We start from the raw sequence: 23,900 nt of genomic DNA, 5'->3' as shown, positions 1-23,900 counted from the left end.
AAACTTCTGCAGGTGCCCATGGGCCCTGGGCTGAATAAACAGAGATAGCCGAGGCACAGAAAAAGGAGATTAATTCAACATCCACTGCCTAAAGACTATCGAACAGAATAATATCTGCCATTTTTTAGAAGACAGTGAATTCCAGAACCCTGTCAAGGTTCTCTCCTGAAATCACTGACAAGTCTAGAGGGCAGGACTGGATTGGCTGTCTCTAATTCTCCTCTGCATTCGGAGGCAAAATAAGGCACCTCCTTAATTTGCCCACAGGTTCCAGGATCAGCCCCCACCAAGCGGTCTGGACAGGTCTTTACAGATGAAGGAGAAATCTTGCCTTGCAGAGAGACTTTTTGGCTAAAGCAACCCCACAACAGGTGGCAAGAGACTGAAAACACTTGTTCCCAGGATAGTGTGTCCCACAACTATCCACCCGACAGAGCCCATGCTAGGGACAGCCCCAGCCTGGCAGTCTCTAGGGGCTCACAGGGAAAGGCAAAGTAGGATATTTCAGCGTGCTGGTTGCAAACCATTTGAAACCCATCAGGGAGAGGCTCCCAGGGGGAGTCCTTCCCTCCGGGTAGGGGGTTCACCCGCGCATTCTGGATTTTCCCGGAGAAAGCTGGCATTTGAGATACTACCCCTCTGTGAGAGGTTCCAGAATAGCCCATGGTGGCAATCCCTGTCCTCTTTGACTTCCATCCATCAGATTCAGTATCTTTAAATATTCATTTCCCCTTTGAACTCTGGGCTTAGTTCAAAGGTCGTGGATTATAGACAAGAGGCTTACCCTGATTAGCAACTGGGGAAGGCTAAACGGAAGAAGGTTTTCTCCACCCACAGTAAGTCCTTCCCTCAGATATCCTGGGGTCCCCATCATGGTCTTTGGGACACTTAGAGACACTTAGAGACAGGCCATGGGGTCTGAACTTCACCGGGATGAATCTTCTAGGGTGGCTGTGGGTTTGCCTTCTAACTTTGGAGGCTGCACCACTACTGCTGGGATCATCTTGCACGCCTCATTAGCTCTGAGGACTCTTTACAGAGTAAAGCTATCGATCTCCTAAGGCTTCATGAAGTTGGAAGCCTGGCTTTCCTGACAGAGGCCCATCTTCCCCCAACCAGGGGGAAGTCGCCAACCTTCTGGATAAGCACATGCTTGGTGGTTAAGAACATAAACTCAATGGCTAATCCAAAATCTGGGGAAGGTTTACGGGAGCCCTTACTCCCTACTTTCAAGTAGAGGGAGCTACACTAGCGATAGCACTCCTGACCTCTGTCAACCTCTCTGGCAGGTTGGTCGGAAACAAATGGGCGTGCAGAGTTCACTACCTCCATCACCTCAGTGCAGGTATCACGATGCTGCAGGGAACCTACGAGAGCAGGGTCCCCAGGCAGGAGGCTGGCGCTCACATGGCGCCGCTGAAGGTGGGAGGTGAGGGGAGGAATTGATTCGGAGATCCAACATACTTAATCCACATTCTCCACCCTCACCTTTGTCAGTAGTAAAGGTTGTACTTTGGTTATCTGCTGACGCTTTTGTCTTACTTGTCCAGAACTTAGATGGATAAGAAGCACTGTTTACTAGGTCTCTTCAAAGACACCAGAATTACAAAGTCTCAATATTACTGAATATCCAAAGGCCAAGACTCAAAGATCAAAAAGGCCAGACTATATGACATCCTTTTACCACCAGCAGAGCCACAAGCTCACCAGGATGCTGAACACTGAGGGTCTGAAAGCAAACATCCAAGTCTCTTTAAGTGCTTGGGGGACCCCAGGTGCTAGGAAGAGAAAGTCGCATGTACCTCTGGATTGCTCGGTGACTACAGTGCTGGGCCCAGCCAACGTGAGGTCAGAAAAAAACAGGGCAATTCAGAGAACTGTCAACCACTCATCAGTTACTTGCATCTCTTAAAATCACCACCAAGGGGCCATGTGGCCAGTGACAGAAACTACCTACTTCCATGATATCCTATCCAAATGACGACTCAGTCTATTAAATTTTCCCATTCATAAGGCCAAAAGTTACTCTCTGAAACCGAGACCCTTAAAGTCTGGATTCTAAAGTCCAAATCCTCCTCCAGGCTGCAATCTTTCAAAATCTAGAACAGACGAGCTTATTTTCTTCCCACCGCATATACGCTTGCAGATTTCCAAGGAACTGGTTGTTACCAGCAAGGCAAAACCCTGTTCAAGTCCCCATTGCCACATCCTAGAGGCATGTCTTTCAGTGAAAGGATTAAGGGAGGCTTCATTCAGACATTTGTAAAACAGATAGTGTTGAAAATGCCCACCTTATCTCAGGGGGCTGATGTGAGATTACATGAGACAATGCAGGTAAAGGGCTTGGCCTGGCACATAGTAAGCACTCAGCAAATATTAGATTTAATCACATGAGTCAGCTTTCGAGAAGGCTCAATCCCTGGCAGCAACCCACACAAGCCACAAGTGAAAATGCTAGGCAAAAAGAATAGACAGTAAACAGTCAGGCCAAGCTAGAGACAAATTACAAATTTCATCGGATTGGCTAGTGTTCATTCAGACACCTCAAGGAAGAAAGAAAGGCCACAACGCACATCAAAACAATCTTCAACTCATTATGCAGTCCACTAGATTGTTAAAAATTTTAAAGTCTGGCTATAACACATATGCTAAAATTATGGAAAAACAGAAATACAGACATGGTGCTGGTGGGCCGATTTGGAAAACATTCTTGTTTGCAACCCAGCAATTCTACTCCTTGGTGCATACCTTAGAGCAGCCCAGCATTCTGTCACCTGGGAGCTTGCTAGACAGGCAAATTCTCAGGCTCCACCACAGATTTACTGAATCAGAAGCTCAGAGGGCGGGGCCAGGAATCTCTGTTTAACGGGCTTTCTGGTGATTCTTACACAACCTCAAGTTTGAGAAATGCAGTCCTGGGGTATCTCAGACACTTAATGCCCAGGTGGCAAGTACAGCAATGTTCACAGTAGCCAAATTCTGAAATCACACACACAAACCCATCAACAATAAATTGACCAAGTGAATTCTACCATATTCATAGCATGCAATGCCCTGGAGCAGTGAGAATGAACAAATTAGAGTTAAACAACTCAACTGAATGAATCTTACAGACAAAATAAGCAGAAGCAGCAAATCACAAAAAGTACATTATGTATATATATATATATATATATATATATGCACATAAATACACACATATGCATAGTGTATTTATAAATGCATAATACACACACATTTTCTTAAATACATCTCTTCTCCCCCACATATATGGAATATATACATAGACGGTAACACTACAAAGAAAAGCAATGAATAATTAATTAGAAAAATGAAGACAGCAGTTACCTCTGGGGGTGAAATGAGGAATTGAAACAGTATTCTGGAGACTTCCAAGGTCCTGGCAATATTCCATTTCTTAACCTGTCTGGTAGTTTCACTGACATATTTGTATACTATAATTATTTTTTAGCCGGTGCATATATGCTTTATATGTCCTCTACAGGGACCACATTTTACAATTTAAAAAAAAAAGATTTTTTTTAAAAGGTTGAACTTCATATATATACAAAATAGAACTGGATGCCAATCCTGCCTTAATTTTTTTTTTTTTTTTTAACCTGCATTCAAATAAATACCAAACCAGAAAACAGGCTCTGACATGAGGCTGCTGGTATTTGAATCCCAGTTCCTTCATTCACAAAATTACTTTGGGTACCTTGTTCTAAACTATCTGTGCTTTGGTGTCCTTGTATGTAAAATGAGCATAATCTTTTGTGAATTAAATGAGTTAATACGCTTAAAGTACTTAGAGCAGTGCCTGGTGCATAGTAATTACTCAAAAATGATGTGCTATTATTAGGACAGGATGAAATTCAGTTAAAAGTAACATTTCCTCATCTAATCGCCAATAAATCATCAGCATCTACAAGAACAATGAATCTTCACTCAGTTTTTGCAGATTCTGTGTTGGCATCAACCAACATTACCTTCAACCTCCTCCTCTCTATGAGGTCCTCATCATCATGTTAAAAGGATTCAGAGATGAGTAAGTTACTCGGGCTCCAGGCTAGTCTCAACACATGCACAAACACGCTTGCATCAATATCAGAACATTAAAGAATTAAATCACAGAAGCAAAGAGACAGACCTGGAAGACAGGAGAATAGCTTCTGTTTGATTACCTGTAATTCCCAAATCAAATGGCTGGCAGAATAACACTCCATATATATTAACCTTTTTCCCTAATCCTATCAGCCTAGACAACATCTGTTAGAATTTAAAGAGGAATGTTAAAATATGTGTCCTTCAATTGTGGTTTCCCAGTGGGGTGGAAGGGACACTCTGGTGATAGTCTGGTGGTAACTTCAGAGTTACAAGTTATCTGGCTATCACACTGAACATAGAGCAAAGCTTTGGACATAAAAGAGCTCAAATATATTCAAATAATTAAATTATCCCTTGATTGTGTTTGTGTAAAACAGTGGTAATGGCTATGCCCCCAAATCTTCAGTTAAAGAGCTTATACCTTGTTTACCATATGAAAGCACTTTTCTAAGTGATGTATACATATTAACCCATTTACTTTTCATAACAGCCTTATGATAGACCATCATAAAAATGTCCGTTGTCCAAGGGCACTCAATACCCAAGTGTCAGAACTAGGGTACAAACACAGGTCAACCAACTCCAGAAACCAGTCTTACCCACTGTGCCTCACTGTCTCTCTAGGCAACCAAATCAATATAACTGGAAAGAAAAAAAGGACAAGAACCCAAAACCTAAGGAAATGTTAAATGTAATAAAGGCACCATTTCAGATCAGAAAACAAGCAGCTTTGTTTGACAAACGACAGGCATTCATGTGTTAGTCTGTATATTTTGTGTATTACATATTAGTGGGAGAAACTGAGCAAGACTCTCTACCCTCATACCACACAATACTTGAAAAGAAATTTCAGGTAAGTAAAAAAAAAAAAAAGAAAATTCAGCTAAGTAAATATCTAAATGTGAAGATAAATACAATTTGATATAGCGTGAGGTTTGAGAAGACTGTGTTTGGAGGTGCATGGTCTCAACTTACATACCGGCACAACCACCAGAGCAGTGCTCCAGGAACGCGCCTCACATATGAGTGTATGTATTCATACATGTATGTGCATATACATTTAAGTTATATATACATTTAGATTATGAAGGACCAAGACTTAGGAAAATAAGGAATAAGAATCACGGCACTATCCATTACAAATGCAAATACTAAAAAAGTAACCTCACTGTTTTCCAAAATATCTTTATTTTAGGTCATAAAATGTTATGAGCCATCTGCAGATAGTCCACTGTTATCTACATTTAAATATACCAGGATCCCCCTTTTAAACACAGCTCCACAGAGACGGCCTCAAATAAAGGGAAGACCCTAAACCAAATCATGGCTAACTCAGTTTCGTTTACAAAGAAGTTAACTATAAATCGATTTCTAAACTAAATCAATGATTATGATGTTCTCCCAAACGTTCTTAGTATTTGCCAAACAGAAATGACAGAATTGTAAATAATTGAATGCCAAAAACACAAACACGGAACGTAAACAGTAACTTTTATGGGAGAAAAAGTATGGGTTGGGGCGAAACACAAGTGATATACATATTACCTATCAATAAGGAAAGGCCTGGCAAAAAATACAGTCTCTTAAATACTGAAAAATGAAGTCCACACATGTAAGAAGGAAAAAAAAAAAAATTAGAGCTGCCTTGAAGCACACAAATCCTTGGTGGGCTGGAATCTGAGTCCTCAGTCCTCCTCACCGTGCATGGAATCCTCCACCGCGAATCTGGTTCTACTACACAACCATTATAAACGGTGAGAAAAGGCCTCTAGAAAGAAAGATCTTGGGACAAATATGGCACTCTGCATCCTTCATGGCAACCTTTCAGATCTTTAAAAAACCTACACAAACACGAAAGAGGGTCAACTGTTCCCAAAGATGCACTGAACAGCTGGAAAACTAGCAGTTTATGGCATTATAACCCTCCATTTAACCTTTTTTTAAATTAAAATTAAATATGAGTAAGACCTCTTGGAGAAGTGGGTCACCAGTAAGCTCAGAGAAGGTATTAAGAAGCATCACGGAAAAGATTAGAATCTGTTAACACCCAAACCCGCTGCTTGAAGACCTCAGATCAAAAAGACATTTAGTTCTTTGCTTCTATCCTCCTTCTGAAAGAGGCTATAAACTACAGTCTAAATGTTTCTGACTTTTGGCTAAACGATACTGCCAAGTTAAAAGAAAGAAAAGAAGAAAAGAAATTATACAGAAGAAAAAAATCTGAGTAGGAAAACCCACAGAAGGTGTTTCATGGCTCGACCAACCACAGATAGGCAAGCAAATTTTAGCTGCAATGAATCACTCCATTCTTTTTCTTTTTTTAAAAAAGAACTTCCTTAAATTCCTGGATATTTCTATGACATCCATGAAGCTTTCCTAATTTCGGACTATTAAAACACATATGACACAAACATATGGACACTTCTAGAATTGAGTGGAAGATGCCAGACACAAAAGGGAATATACTATAGGGTTTCATAAAGTACAAAGACTCCATAATATAGGCAAAAGTAATAGATGTTCCTAGAAGTAAAGTAAATGCTCAGCATGTGAGGACAATTAAAATTGGAGGAGGGTAACCCATGAGGGGCTGTTGAAGCTATGTCTTGACTGGGTGCTGACTCAATAGTATGTTCAATTTATGAACATTCAACAGGCTTTTCACTTACATGTGCACTTTCCTGTATGCATTTGATAGTTCCATAAAGTGTGAGTGTGTATGTTGGGGTGTGCATCAACTCTGCATTTTGAATTCCCTAAAGTCCAATTTGGGGAAGCCAAACATTAGAAACTAATTTTGAGCATGTCACCAGCAAATGGACTCCACTGGCAGGGGGCGGGACAGACAAAGGAGGTGCAAAAGGTTAATATTTTGGCCACACAAAACACATTTTTTTCTTTATTTACTGGACCAGAAAGCCGTAAAGAATGAACTTCAGACTTTGAACCATTGTGTTAACCAATTAAGACAACAAAAGAAAAAAAAAATTCAAGTCGTCACAGTCTGTAGTTTATGACAGATTTATGTTAAGCAGAGGGAGCGGATTCTATCCCCTTTAAACTTAGTAAAATTAATGACTTTTTAGTCATTTGTTTCAGAGTTCACTTAACAGCTTCCCAATGAACCAAGAAACATTTTATTGGAGATTATGGTCAAGCCAACTGAATCCGCCCAGTTACAACAGGTCAAATTACAAGCAAAACAGTTCTAGGCTTTCTCCTTGGCAAAACAAGGATTTGCCAGAAAACACTGTCCCTCCACAAAACATTCGTGTGAATCTGCTTTACTAGTTCCTTTTGAGATGCGGACATATAATTTCATTTTGCGAGAAAACGTAATTCCGATGATTCAAACATGGAAAATGCGCCAGTAAACATATTTCAAAATTTGGTGATTTAGTCTCTTGAATTTATTTTCACAGGAAAGAACGCTGAAAAAACAGTATCAAAAAAAGAAAAAGAAAAACATGCATAGCCTGAGGGCTTATAGGCTCTTAGGAAGTATTAAAAGTTCTAAGAATTTGCGCAAAAAAATTATTTTTGAGAACTTATCAGCATGTTATTTGTTGATCGAGACAATCTGAAGAACATTATAAAATGGATTATGAATCATCTCCCTACGATATTTTCTCCTTTCTCCCATCCAAGTACTAACCAGGCCCGACCCTGCTTAGCTTCCGAGATCAGACGAGATCGGGCGCGTTCAGGGTGGTATGGCCGTAGACTATTTTCTCCTTTCTCTAAGAGAACATATTTTAAAAATGAGTGAAAATCCTAACCAAGATTTACATTTTGGCTTCAGATGCCAAAATAATTCAAAGTATTTAAGGTCAAATTAATAGAAAATATAATTCAGAAGTTCACTACTTAAAAAAAAAAAAATCTTATCAACTCAGTAAAGAGGAACTGAAATTCCTCTCTAATGCGATATTCATTCCTTGAGTACCATTTTATTGAAAGGGTCCCAGTCCGCAGACGGAGGATGAAAACCATGTGCTTTGCAGTCAGGCTCAATCTACTCTAACAGATACCATTCACTCTGGATTCTCAGAAAAACTACTCAAACTGAGTTCCACTTTCATCATCTCTAAAATGGGAATTTTATTTCACAGGGTTATGGATAATTAACTGGGATAACATAATCGTTCCCTTCACTGAAATTTAAAAAATATATTATTGTAAAGGTTTAGTACTACCAGATATTAGTTTAAAAAAAAAAAAAGATTCAGAGAGGTGGCAGTAAATATCAAAGTTTTAACAGTTTTCTCTGGTGTATGTGCTTTTCTGAGTTACATGAATGACCTACTGAGAATTAATAAAAATAAAATAAATTGGGAGAAGTCCTAAAACTGCATATGAGGAAAAAAACCTGAAGGACCAAGCTTACAACCATTACTGAAAGCAGTAACAGAAAAGTTCAATATTTAGGAGCACCTGGCTTGGTTCAGTCAGTAGAGTGTTGACACTTGATTTTGGTGTCCTCCATTTGAGCCCCATGTTGGGTGTAGAGACTAGCTAAATAAATAAACAAATAGACTTTTTAAAAAAACCTCAATATTTAATATAACAGAAGAAAGCTGAATAAACACAAAATTTATTTTAATACTGAGGGGAAAATGGCCATTTCACATTTCCATTTCCAGTAATTTCTGGAATAATATTCTAAGACATATCCCTTCAATTAACTTTTTTTTTTTTTTTTTTTTTTTTTACAAATTCCTTTTACTAATCCACTGATACATTAAATAATATACCAGAATGGGGGAGAGGGAATTTGGATACAAATATTTTCAATTATGATGGTCAAGTAAGCAATTATTTTTAAATTAACACAAAAACCAATATTAAAACTATAAATATATAAATACTCTATGGTCAAGTAAATTTTTAAGTTAACATAAAAACCAGTATTAAAATTACAGTAATAATATATTATTACTCCAGCACTTATTTATTTTTGTTATATGAAGATATATTTTGTCAAAGAAAACCAAAGAACGGATCATGGATCAAGCGTGTCTCCAAGCACGTCTCTATATGATTGTCATATTATATTTATAATAGCACTTCCTTTTAAGTAGCTCAAGCTGTTTTAAAGGCATTATACAATTAATTTTCCAATGCTACTTGGGAAAAACCCAAGTTAAACGGTTTATTTAATCAAGGCAGTAGACCAGAACATCTGATTTCCATATTATTCTTCTGTACCTTATATTGTAGATAGTAGTAATAAGGTGTTTAGACCGCACTTTTGCCACCAGAAATAGAAGGAAAAATTAAATATTCAAAGGAATGTAAGAGATATCACAATGGTTTAACGAACTAATGTAACCTCTCAGGCACAAATAACTCAGCAAAGTATGGTCATTTTATGATGCAACATGGAAACGATTCTATTATTTAACTACCCAACCTTCTTTAGGCCTACTTGTAGCTCAGCCTGCTATAGGTTGTTCTCAACACAACGTTAGGATGTTCTACTGTTACTGTAAGTCGTCTTCATCCTATTTGTACATTGTTTGATTTTCTATTCTTTCGTTATAGCTTCTACTATGGTCTTCAACCAATTTCTCCTCATTTGGAAGCCCTGAAATCCCACCGGTCATATCCGCTGTCCCTCTCTGATGCATTTCTAGGTACATGACTGTGCCATAAACATTTGGTGGTTTAACAATCACTTTCTTGACCTGGAACTAGAACTGAAATGCTTTATTCCACACAGTAAGGGCTCTCAAATCTGCGTGCATATTACACATGATTTATTAAATCAATTTTTACTAATGACATTCAGAGTTCAACTAATCCAATCCTTCGTAATTACAAGTATTTTAATACATATCGTTATACATGCATGCAAACATATGATGTATGCATCATGGATTTATACATCATGACTATACATACATCATGAATTTATACATAATGAATACCCACATATCTGTAGGAAAATAATTTGCTAGGTCAATGGGCTATATTTTTAGTGCTGACCCATATCCCTCAATTCAAAGGTTCTTGTGGAAGCCGTCTCCTTTCAAAGAAACACTGAAGTATAAAAGGAATAAAAGGAATAATTTTTATTCTTAGTAGTATCATATTCCCCTTTCTTTAAGTCTAACCCCCCAAAATAGTTTACTTTTAGTGGTAAAAGCAGCATTGAAAATGAAAAAAAATTATTTTTAAAAGTCAAGCATATAAAAAATACAGATGACTTCTAACCTACCATATATAATAAACTATTGTTGATGACCTTCAAATTGATATCCTACCACTCTGAGTATGTGGAAATCTTTGCATTTCAGGTTAAAAATTAAAGTCATTCCAAAGTCTTTGAAAAGGAGTCATCTGGGGGATATTTTTAAGAAGCCCCAAGAGTCCCAGAACTAGAAAGTGCCTTAAAGATCAACTAACCCAACCAGGCCCAGTATTTTACTGTTGAGGAAAATGAAGTCATGAGAGTTTAAGGGCATAAACTACATCTGGACTAGATTAGAACCCCAGGTTCTTCCTGCCCTCGACACTAGCTCTTGCCCTTGACACTATGTAACATCAGCTCATTTGCACAGAACAAAATTACTACACCTTTGGTACCCAAATCACCTTGATGGCAAACACAAGGGTGTCAGTTAACTATAGATTGACTTCATGCTAAATTGTGATAAATGTTGCAGGAGATAGCAACCTTCAACATCAGTTAGATAACAACCTTCAACATACATGTTGTACATACACACACACACACACACACACACATACACACACAACCCAAGGTCTTGTGGACTTCTCTAAGTACAGGGAGGCTCAGACAAGGAAGTGCACTGAGTACGAAAGAGAGTGACCAAAAATAAGAACTGAGAAGCATTTATTTATAACCCAAATTTTCCTTTCAAAAACTCTGTTGTAACACAAATCATAATCTTTAAATCCATACCTTTTAAGAAGTCCTATTTAGCTCCGGAATTCACCTTCTTTGACTTTAAAGACATCCCTCTATCTAGGCAGAAGATACAGCTCTAACTAAAACATTCATCTGTATATACCTCTTCCTTGGAATGAATAGGGTTGTTTAATTAAAATGGATCTACATTTAGTTAAATACACAAAGACTAGCATCTGTTCAAATTAACTGATACAATTTGCTATAAAATTAAAACAAAAATAACTTTTTGGTAGGAAAAGACAGAAATGTGAGGCATAATGATCTGTTGATACAAATTACATTTCAACTTAGAGTTCTTAACCCAACTTGAAAATGCTTAGGTTCTTAGAGGGTATACTAATGGCAGATATGAAATACTCAAACAACAAAACCCAAACTCCAAATCTATCATATTTTTTAAATGGTTGATAAAATTCACCACCAGTCTGTGCAGTGCTTAAACTTGATTACTTTTTGTATTTGAGCCAAAAGAACAAATTTGAATAATGTTAACTTGGGCAAAACGGTAGAGTATATACACAAACACTACATTTCTTAAATTACATCTAGGATTTTTCTTTAAAAATCACTCTTCTAACTTAAGAATATCCCTTTGAAAACGGAATGGGGATTTGAGTTACTTAGGATTTTCTTAAAGGCATTTTAAAGAAAGATTAACTGTTGCTTTAAGTCTTGACATTTCCTGATTAATAACCTAAAGCTTAATGAGGCACAACAGATTTAAGAATTGAAAATTTTTAATGAAAAGGGAAATTAAGGACAGTTTGGTGCAATACACTGTCACCAAAATAATCCGTTCCAGGAAGACTTTAGTCTCTTTATGAAAAAAATACAATCTAAAAAGAATTTCCTCTTAAAATCTTAACTTTTAGAAGAAGGTCAGAGCAGACTTCAGGAATGTTTCAAAGTCAAAAAGTACAACCTGAAAAAAAAAAAAAAAAAAGTACAACCTGTACGTAAATTCTGAACTCGCAATTGGGGCTTAAAAAATTATATAGAGAGATAGATATAAATTATCTCTCTATATATATCTCCATGCATATATATTTTTAAAATGTGTCCATAAAATGTTTTAGAATGCACAAATTATTATTTTTCAAATCACACCTAGGATGCTTGCATTGCACCATCTATGAGTAATGACCACATACCACAAGATAAGAAAAGGGCAAAGTTATGAATAACTAGGGCCACTAAGTAGAATAAACTGCGAATACCAACTATGTTGATTCTCCTTACTCTCACAATAAGTTGTTACAAGACACATGAAAATCAAATAAACATTGAGAATAAATATGTTTTATATCGAACATGATTACTGCATACTAGATTTCCCACATCCTGAAAAAAAAAAGCTTCTTTTTATGTTTCATGTATTGAATATTAATTGAATATTAATCTTTTCAAAGTGTTTACACCTAACAGATGAAAATCACATACGGTTTATGCCCTCTATTTTCAGACTTCCTCACCAAGGGTTGAAAGCAGGACCTATGTGATAAGACTAAGAATCCAGAGTATCTATAAACATTAAGGTGATGTCCTTGATGCTTCATAATCCGTACAAGTGTATTTGAATTGGAACAGTGCAACTATGCAATTAAAGTGTGAACTAGAAAAACAAAGCAGGTTTCTAGTCTAGTAATTACTGGGTAGGGTTTAAAAGTAAAATTGATTTCTTTTTTTTCTTCTTTTTTTTTTTGCCTGATGATAAATCTGTTGAAGTCTTTGAAAGTCACTTGTATAATTTAAAAGGAAAGTCTGTCCTAACTTTGTGATATCCTTTGACCCCTGAAATTTAATGGTTAAATTTGACTTTTTTGTTTTTAGTGCAAAAGAAAATGCTAATGCCATAAGTTAAAATGAGGAAGTCCTATAGAATATTTGTTCTTCTTTAACTGGTCTGAAAAAATAAGGTTGCTCTGCATCTATACTAATAACCTATTCATCCTCTTTCCTAAAACTCTTGTCTTCTTCATCTGACCTTAAAAAAAAAAAAAAAAAAAAAGGCTTGAATAGCAGATGACTGCAGAGGGGCCATTTTCACCTTGCAGATAGATCTCTGTTATTCTGGTGTGTAAAGCAGGCCATTAGCACGAAGTCATTTCTAATCTCAGTTGTACAATCCACATGGCGCCCTTAACCCTAAAACTCATGTTGCATAAACCACTGTTCTTTCACTCCTAATGACCTTGCAAATCATTCAATGTGATGGCTTAACTTGCACCCAGGAATCAGGAAACCGCTAAATAACTTGCTGACAAAGTTATAATTTCCCTTTCCCTGAGGGTTTACAAATGTCAACATGACATCTGTCTACAAGAAACTGAGAAAGAACATGGGATGGTAAAGATAAGCGCATTATGTGATGCTTATAAATGCTGTTGGTTTTTTTTTTTTTTAAATGCTTAAGGAAATGACTTAGAAAGTTCATACCTGACTTCAAGGCAGATGACTAAGAGAAAATGAGACTGCTCCAGTAGTACCACACTTAGTCCCACGGTATGAATGACCAACAAATGTCTCCTCCTGTCCTAACTTCACTGCAGTTTTCAATTAAAACTTACTTTCAGATCAAAAAGTTAGTGAACATAATACCATCTACCACTGGTTTCACACTCTGAAAATTTATGAAAAGTTGTTTGTAAATTAGTAAAACCACTCAATGATGTTCAAAATTAATGTTTTTAAAAATATGATTTTTTGATCAATGGCATTTTCTTTGTTGAAAAAAAGTAAAATATCTGATGTCCATAGGATTCTTGAGTTTATCTTGCCCTCCCCCTAACTTCAAACCACTGAAGTAGCATTTTTTTTCTTCCTTTCCCTTCAGCCTAACCCCTTTAGTAAACCCTATTTGAAAAGAAGAAACAATAAATGAAGTGACAGGAGGTGAGAGAATGAGGACTGCGCACTCCCAAGAATAAAGGGCGGTTTTATAACAGGAGATACTTTTGTTAGTAAGTGACTGACGGGTCTCCTCCCCCAGTTAGAAGAAATTCCATCCACTTCTCAAAGCTGCAGAGGCCAAAAACGTCTAGTCTAATAGTTCAGAAACCCCAGAGTCAGGAGAGCCGAGGGGGGCGGACTGGCGAGTGGGGGAAGGGGAGAGAGACCAGCAGGAGACGAAAGAACAAAAGGAGAAACCCAAGAAAGGAGAAAAGACAGGACCCGGGCAGCCACGGAGTCAAGAGGAGAGAGAGAGAGCTTGAAAGCGGGAGAGCACGACCTGGGGGGAGAGAGCGCAGAGCCGAGCAGGGCGCGCCGCTCCACGGCGCACCATGGACAGGGCTCCAGCGGCCTCTGCCCACACCCCTCTAGGGGGCGGCGGGAGAAAGAGCGAGAGACCGCGGGCGCCGACCCCGTCCCGCCCCCGGCGCCCGCAATCCCCCACCCCACCCGCCGCGGCCGGAGCGCGCCAGGCCCTGACCCGTTTAGACCACGGAGGGGGGCGATCCGCACCATCTGTCCCAGCCCGGGCCACCCCCGACGCAGCGGCACTTCCGAGCCGCGCCCGCACTTTTCAGAGCTGCCACCCGCCGGCCACCCCCAGCTGCAAGGATGAGCAGGGGGCCCCTTGGGCGGATTCCCCCGGAGACCCTGACCTGCATTCAGGGCGGACACGCCCTCTCCTGCAGCTGCTTTGGAACCCCATCGCCTGCGGGGGCCTATTCAGAACGCCCCCCTCCCCGCCCCACTCTGCCCCAGCTCCGCTCGGGGATTGCGGCTGAGGAGCGCGGCGTCGCTTCCCGGGACCCCGTGGGCAGCCGGGAGGGCCCTCGGCATGTCCTCCGGCCGGACGCCACGGGAAAGTTGGGCGGTCAGCCGGGCTGGGGACGGGTGGCGCGGAGTGGCTAGGAGCCTGCGACCTGCCTGGAGCAGGTGCTTCCTGCCGCGGAAAAGCCTCCTAGTACCGATTCCATGAAGAGGCTGTCTGGCGCTCTCCCGAAGGCGTGAAAAGTGCGGAGGCTCCTCGCGAAGGCGTCCCCGAGGACGCACGCAGGGGAGAGAGAGAGGACAGAGGGAGAGAAATAATAGCCGAGTAACGGAACTTCTCCCCGCCCGCCAGGATAAGGGGCGTGCGGGGCAGGGGCTGGGTGCGGAGGCCCCGGCCCGCATAGACTCTTCGGGGCAGGGGGACGAGGTTTTCTTCCAGGTGGGACCAACACAGAATACAGTGAGGGCAAGAGAACAAGAAGAGAAAGCAACTCTGGGCTGGGATAAAGACAATAGGACAGTGGAGCCCTCGGGCACCGGGAGGCGCGCGGGTGCCAGGGTGGGGTGGGGTGGAGGCACGTCCCGTAACTAAGACACCAGAGTGAGAATTCCTACTGCAAACTCGCGACCCATCCCTGCGGAAATAAACAAAAAAATTGGAGCAAAGTGCAAAGCGAGGAGCGAGAAGCGTAGAAAACTGCAAAACCTGGGAGCTATTCTGCCTCACCCTTCTGCTGTCTGGAGATACCCCCTGCAAGCTCGCCCGGCCCGGAAGGAAGAACAGAGGGGGCCGGCGATCGGTCCCTTCGAGACGGAGCGGCGCGGGAAGACAAGCCGGCCCGGCCAGCCCTGTCCCTGTGCCCGGCCCGAGCCTCGTGCCTGCGCAGCTCCCGACCGCGCGGTGCGGCACCTCCCTTCCCGGGTGCGCAGCCTGGCCCCGCAGCGGCGCGGGGAACAAAGGGACCCGGCGCCGCCCGCCCCACCCCGCCCGCGGAGACCGCCGCGTACCTGAAGCAGGGCCGCCAGAAGCGGCAGCAGGGTCCGCGACGCTCCCACTATCCGGCACATGGAGGCGGAGAGGGGCCGAGCGAGGAGCCGGAGGCGGCGGCGGCGGCGGCGGCGGCGGCAGCAGCGGCAGCACCAACAGCGGCGCGGAGAGACGGCTCCAGGCAGTTTCCACCCCCTTCCCTTCCCCTCCCCACCCCACCCCCTTCACCGCTGCTCTCCTCTCCCCGCCAATGGAGAGCGAGCTGATGACAAATAGCGGGCCGCGGAGTCCGCGGGACTCGCACCAGGAGTAATAAAACAGACCGAGAGATCAAGGAGCTGGGGAGGGGGCGGGGGAGAAAGCAAGCGTGCGTGCGAGGGTGTGAGAGAGAGAGAGGGAGAAAGAGAGAGAAAGAGAGAGTGTGTGTGCGTGTGTGTAGGCGGCCGCGGTGGCAGCGCAGGCGGCTAGGCTCCGGCCCTAAGCGCAGCGGAAGCCGGGAGGGATGCAGGCGGCGGGGACCTTGGCCGGTGTAGGATGCGGAGGTGGAAGTGGAGCGGCTGGCGCTCCCAAGGAGATCCGCAACGCGAGGTTTCGGGCTCGTGGCTTTGCTTCCTCTGGGTCCCCTCTCCAGGGCCGCTCTGCAAGACGAAGATGCCGAAGAGAGCGCCGCGGGGAGGGCGCTCCGGGCCGAGCGCGCTGCGCCCACAAAGGGCAGCAGTCCCGCCGGCCGGCGCCTCCGCTGCGTGGGGGCTGAGGGCCGCTTTCCGGCTCCCCTTTCCGGCCCCCTGGGGAGTTGGAGACTGTTCTCCGGCCTCGGCCGCGCGGGGGTGAGGCCGGGGCCGGCGCGGCCGCTACTGCCGCGGCTCCGTCCCGCGCAGCTGCCGCCGCGGCCGCCCCTGCTGCCTGCGCGCCGGGACCCGCCTGCCGGTCCTTGCCCGGCGCCGCTCACTCGCGCGCGCCGCCCCACCCCCTGTCGCCGCCGCCCGCGCACCCCGCTCGGCCTCCGCGAGCGCGACCGACGCGAGCCGCCGCCGCCGCCGCCACTCTCCCCGCGCTCGCCGCACGCGCTGCCAGGCTGCGCGGCCCTCTCTCCTCTCCTCTCCCTCCCGCCGCCGCCGCCGCCGCCCTCACCCCCGCCTCCCTCCTCCGCCGAGCTTCCCCGCCCGCGTCGTGACCAATCGGAGGCCACCGAGCTGCGGCGGTAGCCGGCCAGATCCACAGCAGCCGCCCGCCCCCGCCCACCTCCAAGCACCCCGTTTTTGCTGCAGCCCGCGGGGGGTCGCCGGAGGGAAGTCTAGGGGTGCGCGGAGCACCGCCCCGGCAGGTGGAGGGGCTGCGGGCAAATAAAATAACTTGCACGGGAACTTGATGGTTGGCAGGTTCCTCGTTGGACCGCGATGGGGAATCAGAGATTAGGAAAGGGGAGAATGTTTTCTAGGTAGCCTAACACACGCTATTTCTGTTTTCTCATTTTTTTCGAGATAGATTATTTTTCCTGGTAGGGTAGGGGCAGACCCAGCAAACTGGCGACGCAGGCAGAGCCCATCCTGGCCATTGTCTGAGGTGCTTGCCTTGAGCCACCTGCGGGCGGGGGAGGGCGGAGGCCGCGGTTTCTCTGGCGCTCGTACTTCTCCCACCTTTGCGAATGTGCTGGAACAGCCCAAGTTTTGTGTTCTTGTTTCCTTTTCTTTTGTTTCCTCTGAGAGTTTGAGTGCGTGTTATTTTATATGAAGTCTCCCGTTTTTTATTTCTAACTCGTTAGCGTACTGTTCACAATTTTTAACACACAGTTTCAGGGAATTTGACTTCTTCCCTACACCACCTCCAACAAAATCAACAAAGAAAAACAGAAAAGAAAGAGAAAGAGAGGGGTAAACAACCTAAAAGCCAGAATTCGCTGTGAAAATAGGATTACCTAAAAGATAAAATGACTGATAGTTCACAGTAGAGGAGTTTTGCTTCCTCTCCTTAAGGCATGAACTTGGAGTGGTGCACAAAAAGTAAGAGACTTTACAAGTTTGGGTCACAAGCATTTGTGGAATAGAGCGAGGGGTAATTGATTTTGGCTACATAATACATTTTTTCCAGAATTTATATATTTTTTTACTTTTTAATTTATTTTTTATTTTTTTAGGTTTTACAGGTAAATAAAAATACCGGTTTTTATTTAAGCGTTTCCACACTCTGGAGGTCTTGGAAATTAGTTGCAGTTAATGAACATTATTCTACTTTGGGTAACTGAAGTACTAACTGTCAGCTAACTAATTTCTTTGACATGAGTGATGCAGCTTTTAATAATGTACTATTGCTGGCTAGGCTTTTAAAATTTTAATATTCATAGGGAGGCTTATTCAATTTTAATTAAAACATAATATTGTAGTCCATTTTTTTAAGTGAACCTCAAAAATATTTCCCGGATTTTCTTCTCAAAAAGAATACAGAAGGTCATGTTAATTAAATTTAAGGATAAAAGGCTTGGCTTGTTTTTTTCTTTTTTTCTTCTTTGCTAAATATTATTGTCACACTATTGCTAATCTGCCTAAAACTTCTGGCAATAGGGTATTGATAAATTCCACTTTCCAGGAGCCATGTGTAATAGTAAAACATTCAGGAGCAATATGGAGATATTGTTTGTCTTATTACCAAGTAGCATTTGTAGATCCCATCTTCAGAATTAAGCTGTGATCCTGGACATGAGACCTTAGTTTATATCCTCCCCACTCCCAGCAGTAGCCATTGATGTTTATTGCCGTTCTGATTAATTTCAAGTTAGAGGAGATTTCAGCATGAGTAACTCTATTGCTTGTTAGTATTATTTGCAAGAAGCTTTAAACATCATGCCCCTTATAAATTAAACTCTTATTATGACTTCAAAATCTGCTTTGCAATGCCTGTTAGCTAACTAATTCTCTGATTCCAGTAGTTTTTGATCATACAGATAAGAACTTGCTGCATTTTTTTTTTTTTTTAATTTGGTCCAACTTGTGTGCCTCTCATTTTTCAATGGTTGTGAATTGCTTTGGAAACTTGCCTGAGATTAACTTGACCACGTGGTCAGCCACATCTTGCTAATCAGCCTTTTATCACAAGAAGGAATAGCCTAGTCTAAAATCATGTTATTGGAGACTTTGTGCATCTATTTGATGTTAATAAAATTAGACCCAGTGTTGACTTTGGCATCATAGTTAAAATAATCTAACGGGGCCATTCATTTCTCTGGGCAAATGGTGACCAAACTCTTTGATTTTTAGCCTCGAATCACAGCATTGTCAGTCAGAAGATTAACTTCCCATCAGCCTGCAGAGCTCCAGGGCTGCGGGGGAGCTTGGCAGTGACCCAGGGAAACAGCCAGGTGGTAGGGAAAGGGGAAGAAGACAAGAAAATAATAAAAATTAAAGCTAGGCTCATACACTGAAAATCAGTCTAATCCTTTTGATTTCTGGCCCGTGGGCTGCTGCTGATTTGCTAAAGAGGTCTGCAAATAAGTGTGTGCACCAAGCATTGTGGACACACTGAGTAAATGACGTGTCCTGCACACATGGCTGTTTTTCACATGTATATTGATACCATGATGATTCATTTTTAAACATTTATTTCAAAGTAAAATCATAACAATTTTTTTTTGTGGTGGTGTATTTTCTCAAAGAGGAGATGCTAAACCTACGAATACATCATTCGAGTATTTGTATGAAAGTGTCCTCATTTTGAAAACAAATGACAAATAGTAGTAGTCTATCTGTAGCACCCCCACCTGCCACCTCCCCTCCCCGCCCACACCACACAGCTCCCAGGCTCCCAGACTGGAACCAGACTTGTCTTACCCTACTCCTGAATTTTTCCTCCTTCTCTCCCAACCCCCATGGCAAGCTGGGATTGTCCCTTCTTCCTTAGGAAGTGGCCCTCATACTGCAAGTTTCTCCCCAGTTAGCTTTAATGGTATTAAAGCTGACCTTCCTTGGGTTATACCCCAGGTTATAGAGTGATGGAATGTTCTAAATTAAAGTTAAAGATGATCTGTGCAACCCCCTTATTTTCCAGGAGCACTGAAGCTTAAAGAGGTACACAAGGCTACCCATTGGCAAGTAGGGAATCCTTATGAGACACGGGCTTTCTTACTCCCAGTCCTATCGAGGCTCTTTACATTAAAGAGTCCCTTTTAACTTTAGAAAAATCAATATGGAATAAAAGGAAAGTTTAACAACAACAACAATAACAAAAAAGGAGAAAACAGAAAGTTTAATAAGGCTGGGCATTTTTCCACTATTTCTCTTAGCTATTTTGTTCTCTGCAGTATAAGTAACATAGGGCTCATAACTGCTTTTCTCCCTGCAGGTCTCTGTTTCCATGTGCCATTTTTAATGTGATCCTCTCACTGTATTTAGTCTGATTCAAAATTAGTTGTCTCAAAATTCATATATTTTCTCTCTTTTTTCAGAATTTATTTATCTATTTAGAACAAGAGATAGGGAGACTGGGGGGAGGAGCAGAGGGAGAAGGAGAGAGAGAATCTCAAGCAAGATCCACCCTGAGTGTGGAGCCCAATGGCGGGGGTGGAGGGGTTGGGGGTGGGGGAAGGTGGCTCTCTATCCCAGGACCCTGAGATCATGACCTGAGCTGAAATCAAGAGTCGGACTCTCAACTGACTGAAACACCCAGGCACCCCGTCAAGATTCCTATTTTTTATACAATCTGGCGGCTGAGTACAAACCAGCCCTTCATTTGGTACTCAACCAGAGTAGTCATCATCTGTTCCAATATTAGAAGAAAAACTTGGGTTTTTTAAATCTTCTCTTGTTTGGAGATATTATTTACCTTGCTTTCTGTCTTTCTTTCCTTTTTAAAACATGTATGTACGTATGTATTTATTTTTAAGTATTTGAAAATCCAACTCAATGTTTCCATGGAAAATATAACCATGTAAGTAATTGGACTACTTATGGTCAAGTAAGTGAATAAAGGAGTTGTGCATTTCCATGACCAGGGAGGTAATTCACAAGCAGCCTTTATATTATAAGGAACACCCCTCCCCTCACCCCCCCAAACAATCCCTTTTTGAAGCTAAAAGGGTATAATAAACAGAGTATGGATTTGAATTCAGGTAGACCTAACTATGAACTTGGATGAGTTTCTCAACATTTCTAAGGCTCCTTTTCATTATCTCTAAAATGTGAATAATGTATCAGTATTTCTTAGGAAAGCTTGATAGGAGCAGAGTGGAACACAGTAGGGACTTGGCATTTTATCTATATGTGTATTAAATGTTCTTACTTCCACTGAGGATTTGGAGTAGAGTTGCTGAGGAATCTCAGTGAATGCTCCTCTCACCTCCTCCAGTATTATCTGAAATTAAAACAAATAAGGCTTTGAATCAGAGTTTTATTTGGGAGTCACAAATTTTACAGAGGGACACAAAATCTCTATCATAAGCAGTAATGGCTGAATAAATATTCTACAGACTGACAAAAATAATAAATATTTGGTGGCTTTACAAGCTGCATAAAAACATCTGAGTATATGAAGTATTAGTAGGAAATGATCTTCAATATTAATGTATTGATTTTACATAAGAAAACAAATTCATTTTGGCATTATCTCATAAACTGGTAATAGCAAGACCAGGACTAAGACTTACTTTGCTTAGAATCTTTCTCCAGTAAACCTGACTTCTGTCATTTCTCAAACCACTTTCTATGTGTTCCCAGAGTCAAGATTTCATAGCTGATTTCAGAGTCTTGCTTGAGCATCAGTTGTATTTAAGAAAATATAATTTGCATGATGTTCAAGAAATATATCTTCTACATGGAAAGCATGGATGTTTATGGGATAACAGCAGCACTTAGGATTACCTAAGAATCAGAAGGCCTATTTCTCAAAATAAACGTATCTTCAGAAAATAAAACAAATCATGTTGAAGACTTTGGTAACATTAGCTGTGCCAAACTTCTGCCCTTGTGTTCTTTTAAAAGCAAAGATCTGCCTTCCAGAAGGTTCTGAAATACAACTGTCAGTGTTTAGAGGATACTAAAACATATTTAGTATCTGAGCTTCTACTGACTCTGTGCCCTTTCCTCCAGTGAAATTGTAGGCAGTTGATAAAGTATTCCCGGGACGCAGGACACCACTGTTCTCTTCCTAGATCTCTGACTGGCTGAATAATCTTAAACACGTCACTTAATTTCTTTGCATGTTTTCTTACCTGTAGAACCTAAATAATTCCACTTTCCTCACAAAATGCTGAGTAGTCTAACAAAATAATGTCAGTAAAGGCTATTTAGTTCTTTAGAGAAAAGTTGTAGATAAATACAAGGTGTTCTTTAACGCTGTGGATTCATCTCTCATAAGAGGAATTATTATTAGGTACCTAAAATTAAGTCACATTTTAATGATGTGGCATAACCAACAAGCTGCCTTGTGCTTATTAAATCCCCCCTACTTATCCACAGATTTAAAACATAACATATTTATCCTTCCATTTCAAAGGCAACACATGCTCACCCATAGATACTTAAGAACATTATATTCAGTTAAACACACCATAATCACTCATAGATGACTTCTTACATTGCAATACAATCTGGGAAGATACTGTCCAAGTTTTCCTTTTAAACAGTGAACGTAAAATAATCAACAACAGTCCCATTTATTACAGCATTTATAATGTATGTCACTGTGATTCATTCTTTCCATTGCTCAAAAGAGCTGAGTGATTATCATAAATAAGCATTTTCTTTCTGGGAGGTCTATTATTTTGAATCATCCTTGAGCAGCTTTTTCAAAAATATGTTTGCAGGAGATGGGAATGCTCTCACTTCTAAAGTTGTTAGATAGCCCATAATAGGCATGTATTTGCATTCCCAAACTACCTTATCCAAGCTATACGAAATTTCAAACCCTTGGAGGCCTACTAGCACCTGGGATGTCTTCAGTTGAGGGAAGAGTTCTTTGAGGATTCTGGTCCTCAGGGCTATGAGGGAAGTGATGAACAGCTGGCAGGGACAAATGGGCACAGCTGGACATCAGAAGAAGGAAAAGAACTAAAGAACCTGAGGTTTGTGTTCTGTAATGAGAGGAAGGGCTCATGATGTGGACAAAATGTTGACTAGGGTTAACCTGCAGGATTGGGGCAAGGTCATAATCTTAGTAATTGCTCAATAAATTTTTTTTCTTTCAGTTTTAGAAGTGAGTCATGCAAAACAGCCAAACAAACAAACAAACAAAAAACAACAATAGGGAATTTGGACAAGAGCATGGGACAGCCTTTTCCTTTTAGCATCCAGAAGGGTCACACAGCAGGGCAACTGGTAAGTAACAGTCATCCAGGGCAGTTCAGTCTGTCCTTTCCAGGAATTTGCACAGCTCTTGATAAGGACAAGTCATCATAAACAGTAAGAAAGTTTCACTCTGAGATGTTTGCTGGTGGGGAAGTGTGCTGCTATTCCCAATTCTCAAATTGTTACTTTAATAAATATTAAAAACCTATTATACTTCAAAAATTCCACCTCTTAAGTTATTTGTGTAAGGTTGGAAATAATATAAAATGGCTTTTTGTAGTTATAGACTTTTTAAAATTGAAAATAAACTCTATCCATATGTTGATGGGATAGTTTAAGCTTTAAGTGAAGATGATGTATGTTGGCTTCTTTTTCTTCTTATTTTCTGGATATAGAACCTCACAGATTGATCTTTAATTTTCTTATCTTTTTTATTTTTTTCTATGTTCCCTGCCCCCTTACATTCTCTCGCTTTAAAATACGTTTTCTGGGAGATTTCTTTAGCTTTTTCTTCCAGGCTTTCTGTTGAGTATTTGGTCATATTTTTGACTTCCAAGAGTTTTTGGTTGTTCTCTAATAGGTTTTTTTTTTCATAAATGGAAAGCTTCTCTTCTCTCTTAACATATTGTTTTAAAAGTTTTCTTCTGTTCCCTGAATCATCCTAGTTTACCCTCTGTTGCATTTCTTACAGTATTTGTTTTTGTCTCTGTCTGTCATGTCAGAGGCTTTCTTGGGCAAGGGTGTATGTTTAGCACACAGAATTTAACAAGATCCTTCCGGTTTTCCATAAGACATCCTACTCTGCTTCAGCTTTGCTTAGGTGAAGAGTTCAGAGACCATCTCTAAGACGTCAACAACCTTCTTCTCAGAACTTCTTCTA

At 41.4% G+C, this 23,900-nt stretch overlaps 1 protein-coding gene and 1 long non-coding RNA gene across 2 annotated transcripts in view; one reads left to right on the top strand and one right to left on the bottom strand.

Moving 5' to 3' along the window:
- CDH2 (cadherin 2) overlaps positions 1 to 15,966 on the bottom strand; it is a 213,997-nt gene extending 198,031 nt beyond the window's left edge. The window contains exon 1 of the mRNA XM_047697406.1: positions 15,770 to 15,966. Coding sequence (XP_047553362.1) covers positions 15,770 to 15,829 — 60 coding nt within the window. The 5' untranslated portion in view covers positions 15,830 to 15,966. The remainder of the gene's footprint in view (positions 1 to 15,769) is intronic.
- Positions 15,967 to 16,780: 814 nt separating this feature from the next.
- On the top strand, positions 16,781 to 20,223 carry LOC125082139 (uncharacterized). The gene is made up of 3 exons (XR_007121898.1): positions 16,781 to 17,801; positions 17,884 to 17,983; positions 20,185 to 20,223. It is a non-coding gene; the product is annotated as an uncharacterized LOC125082139 (long non-coding RNA).
- Positions 20,224 to 23,900: the final 3,677 nt, after the last annotated feature.

This window comes from Lutra lutra, chromosome 12 (assembly GCF_902655055.1).
Source record: "Lutra lutra chromosome 12, mLutLut1.2, whole genome shotgun sequence".
NCBI classification, from domain to species: domain Eukaryota; kingdom Metazoa; phylum Chordata; class Mammalia; order Carnivora; family Mustelidae; genus Lutra; species Lutra lutra.
Note: the sequence above shows the minus strand (reverse complement) of the source record. Positions and strands in the feature narration are given on the sequence as shown.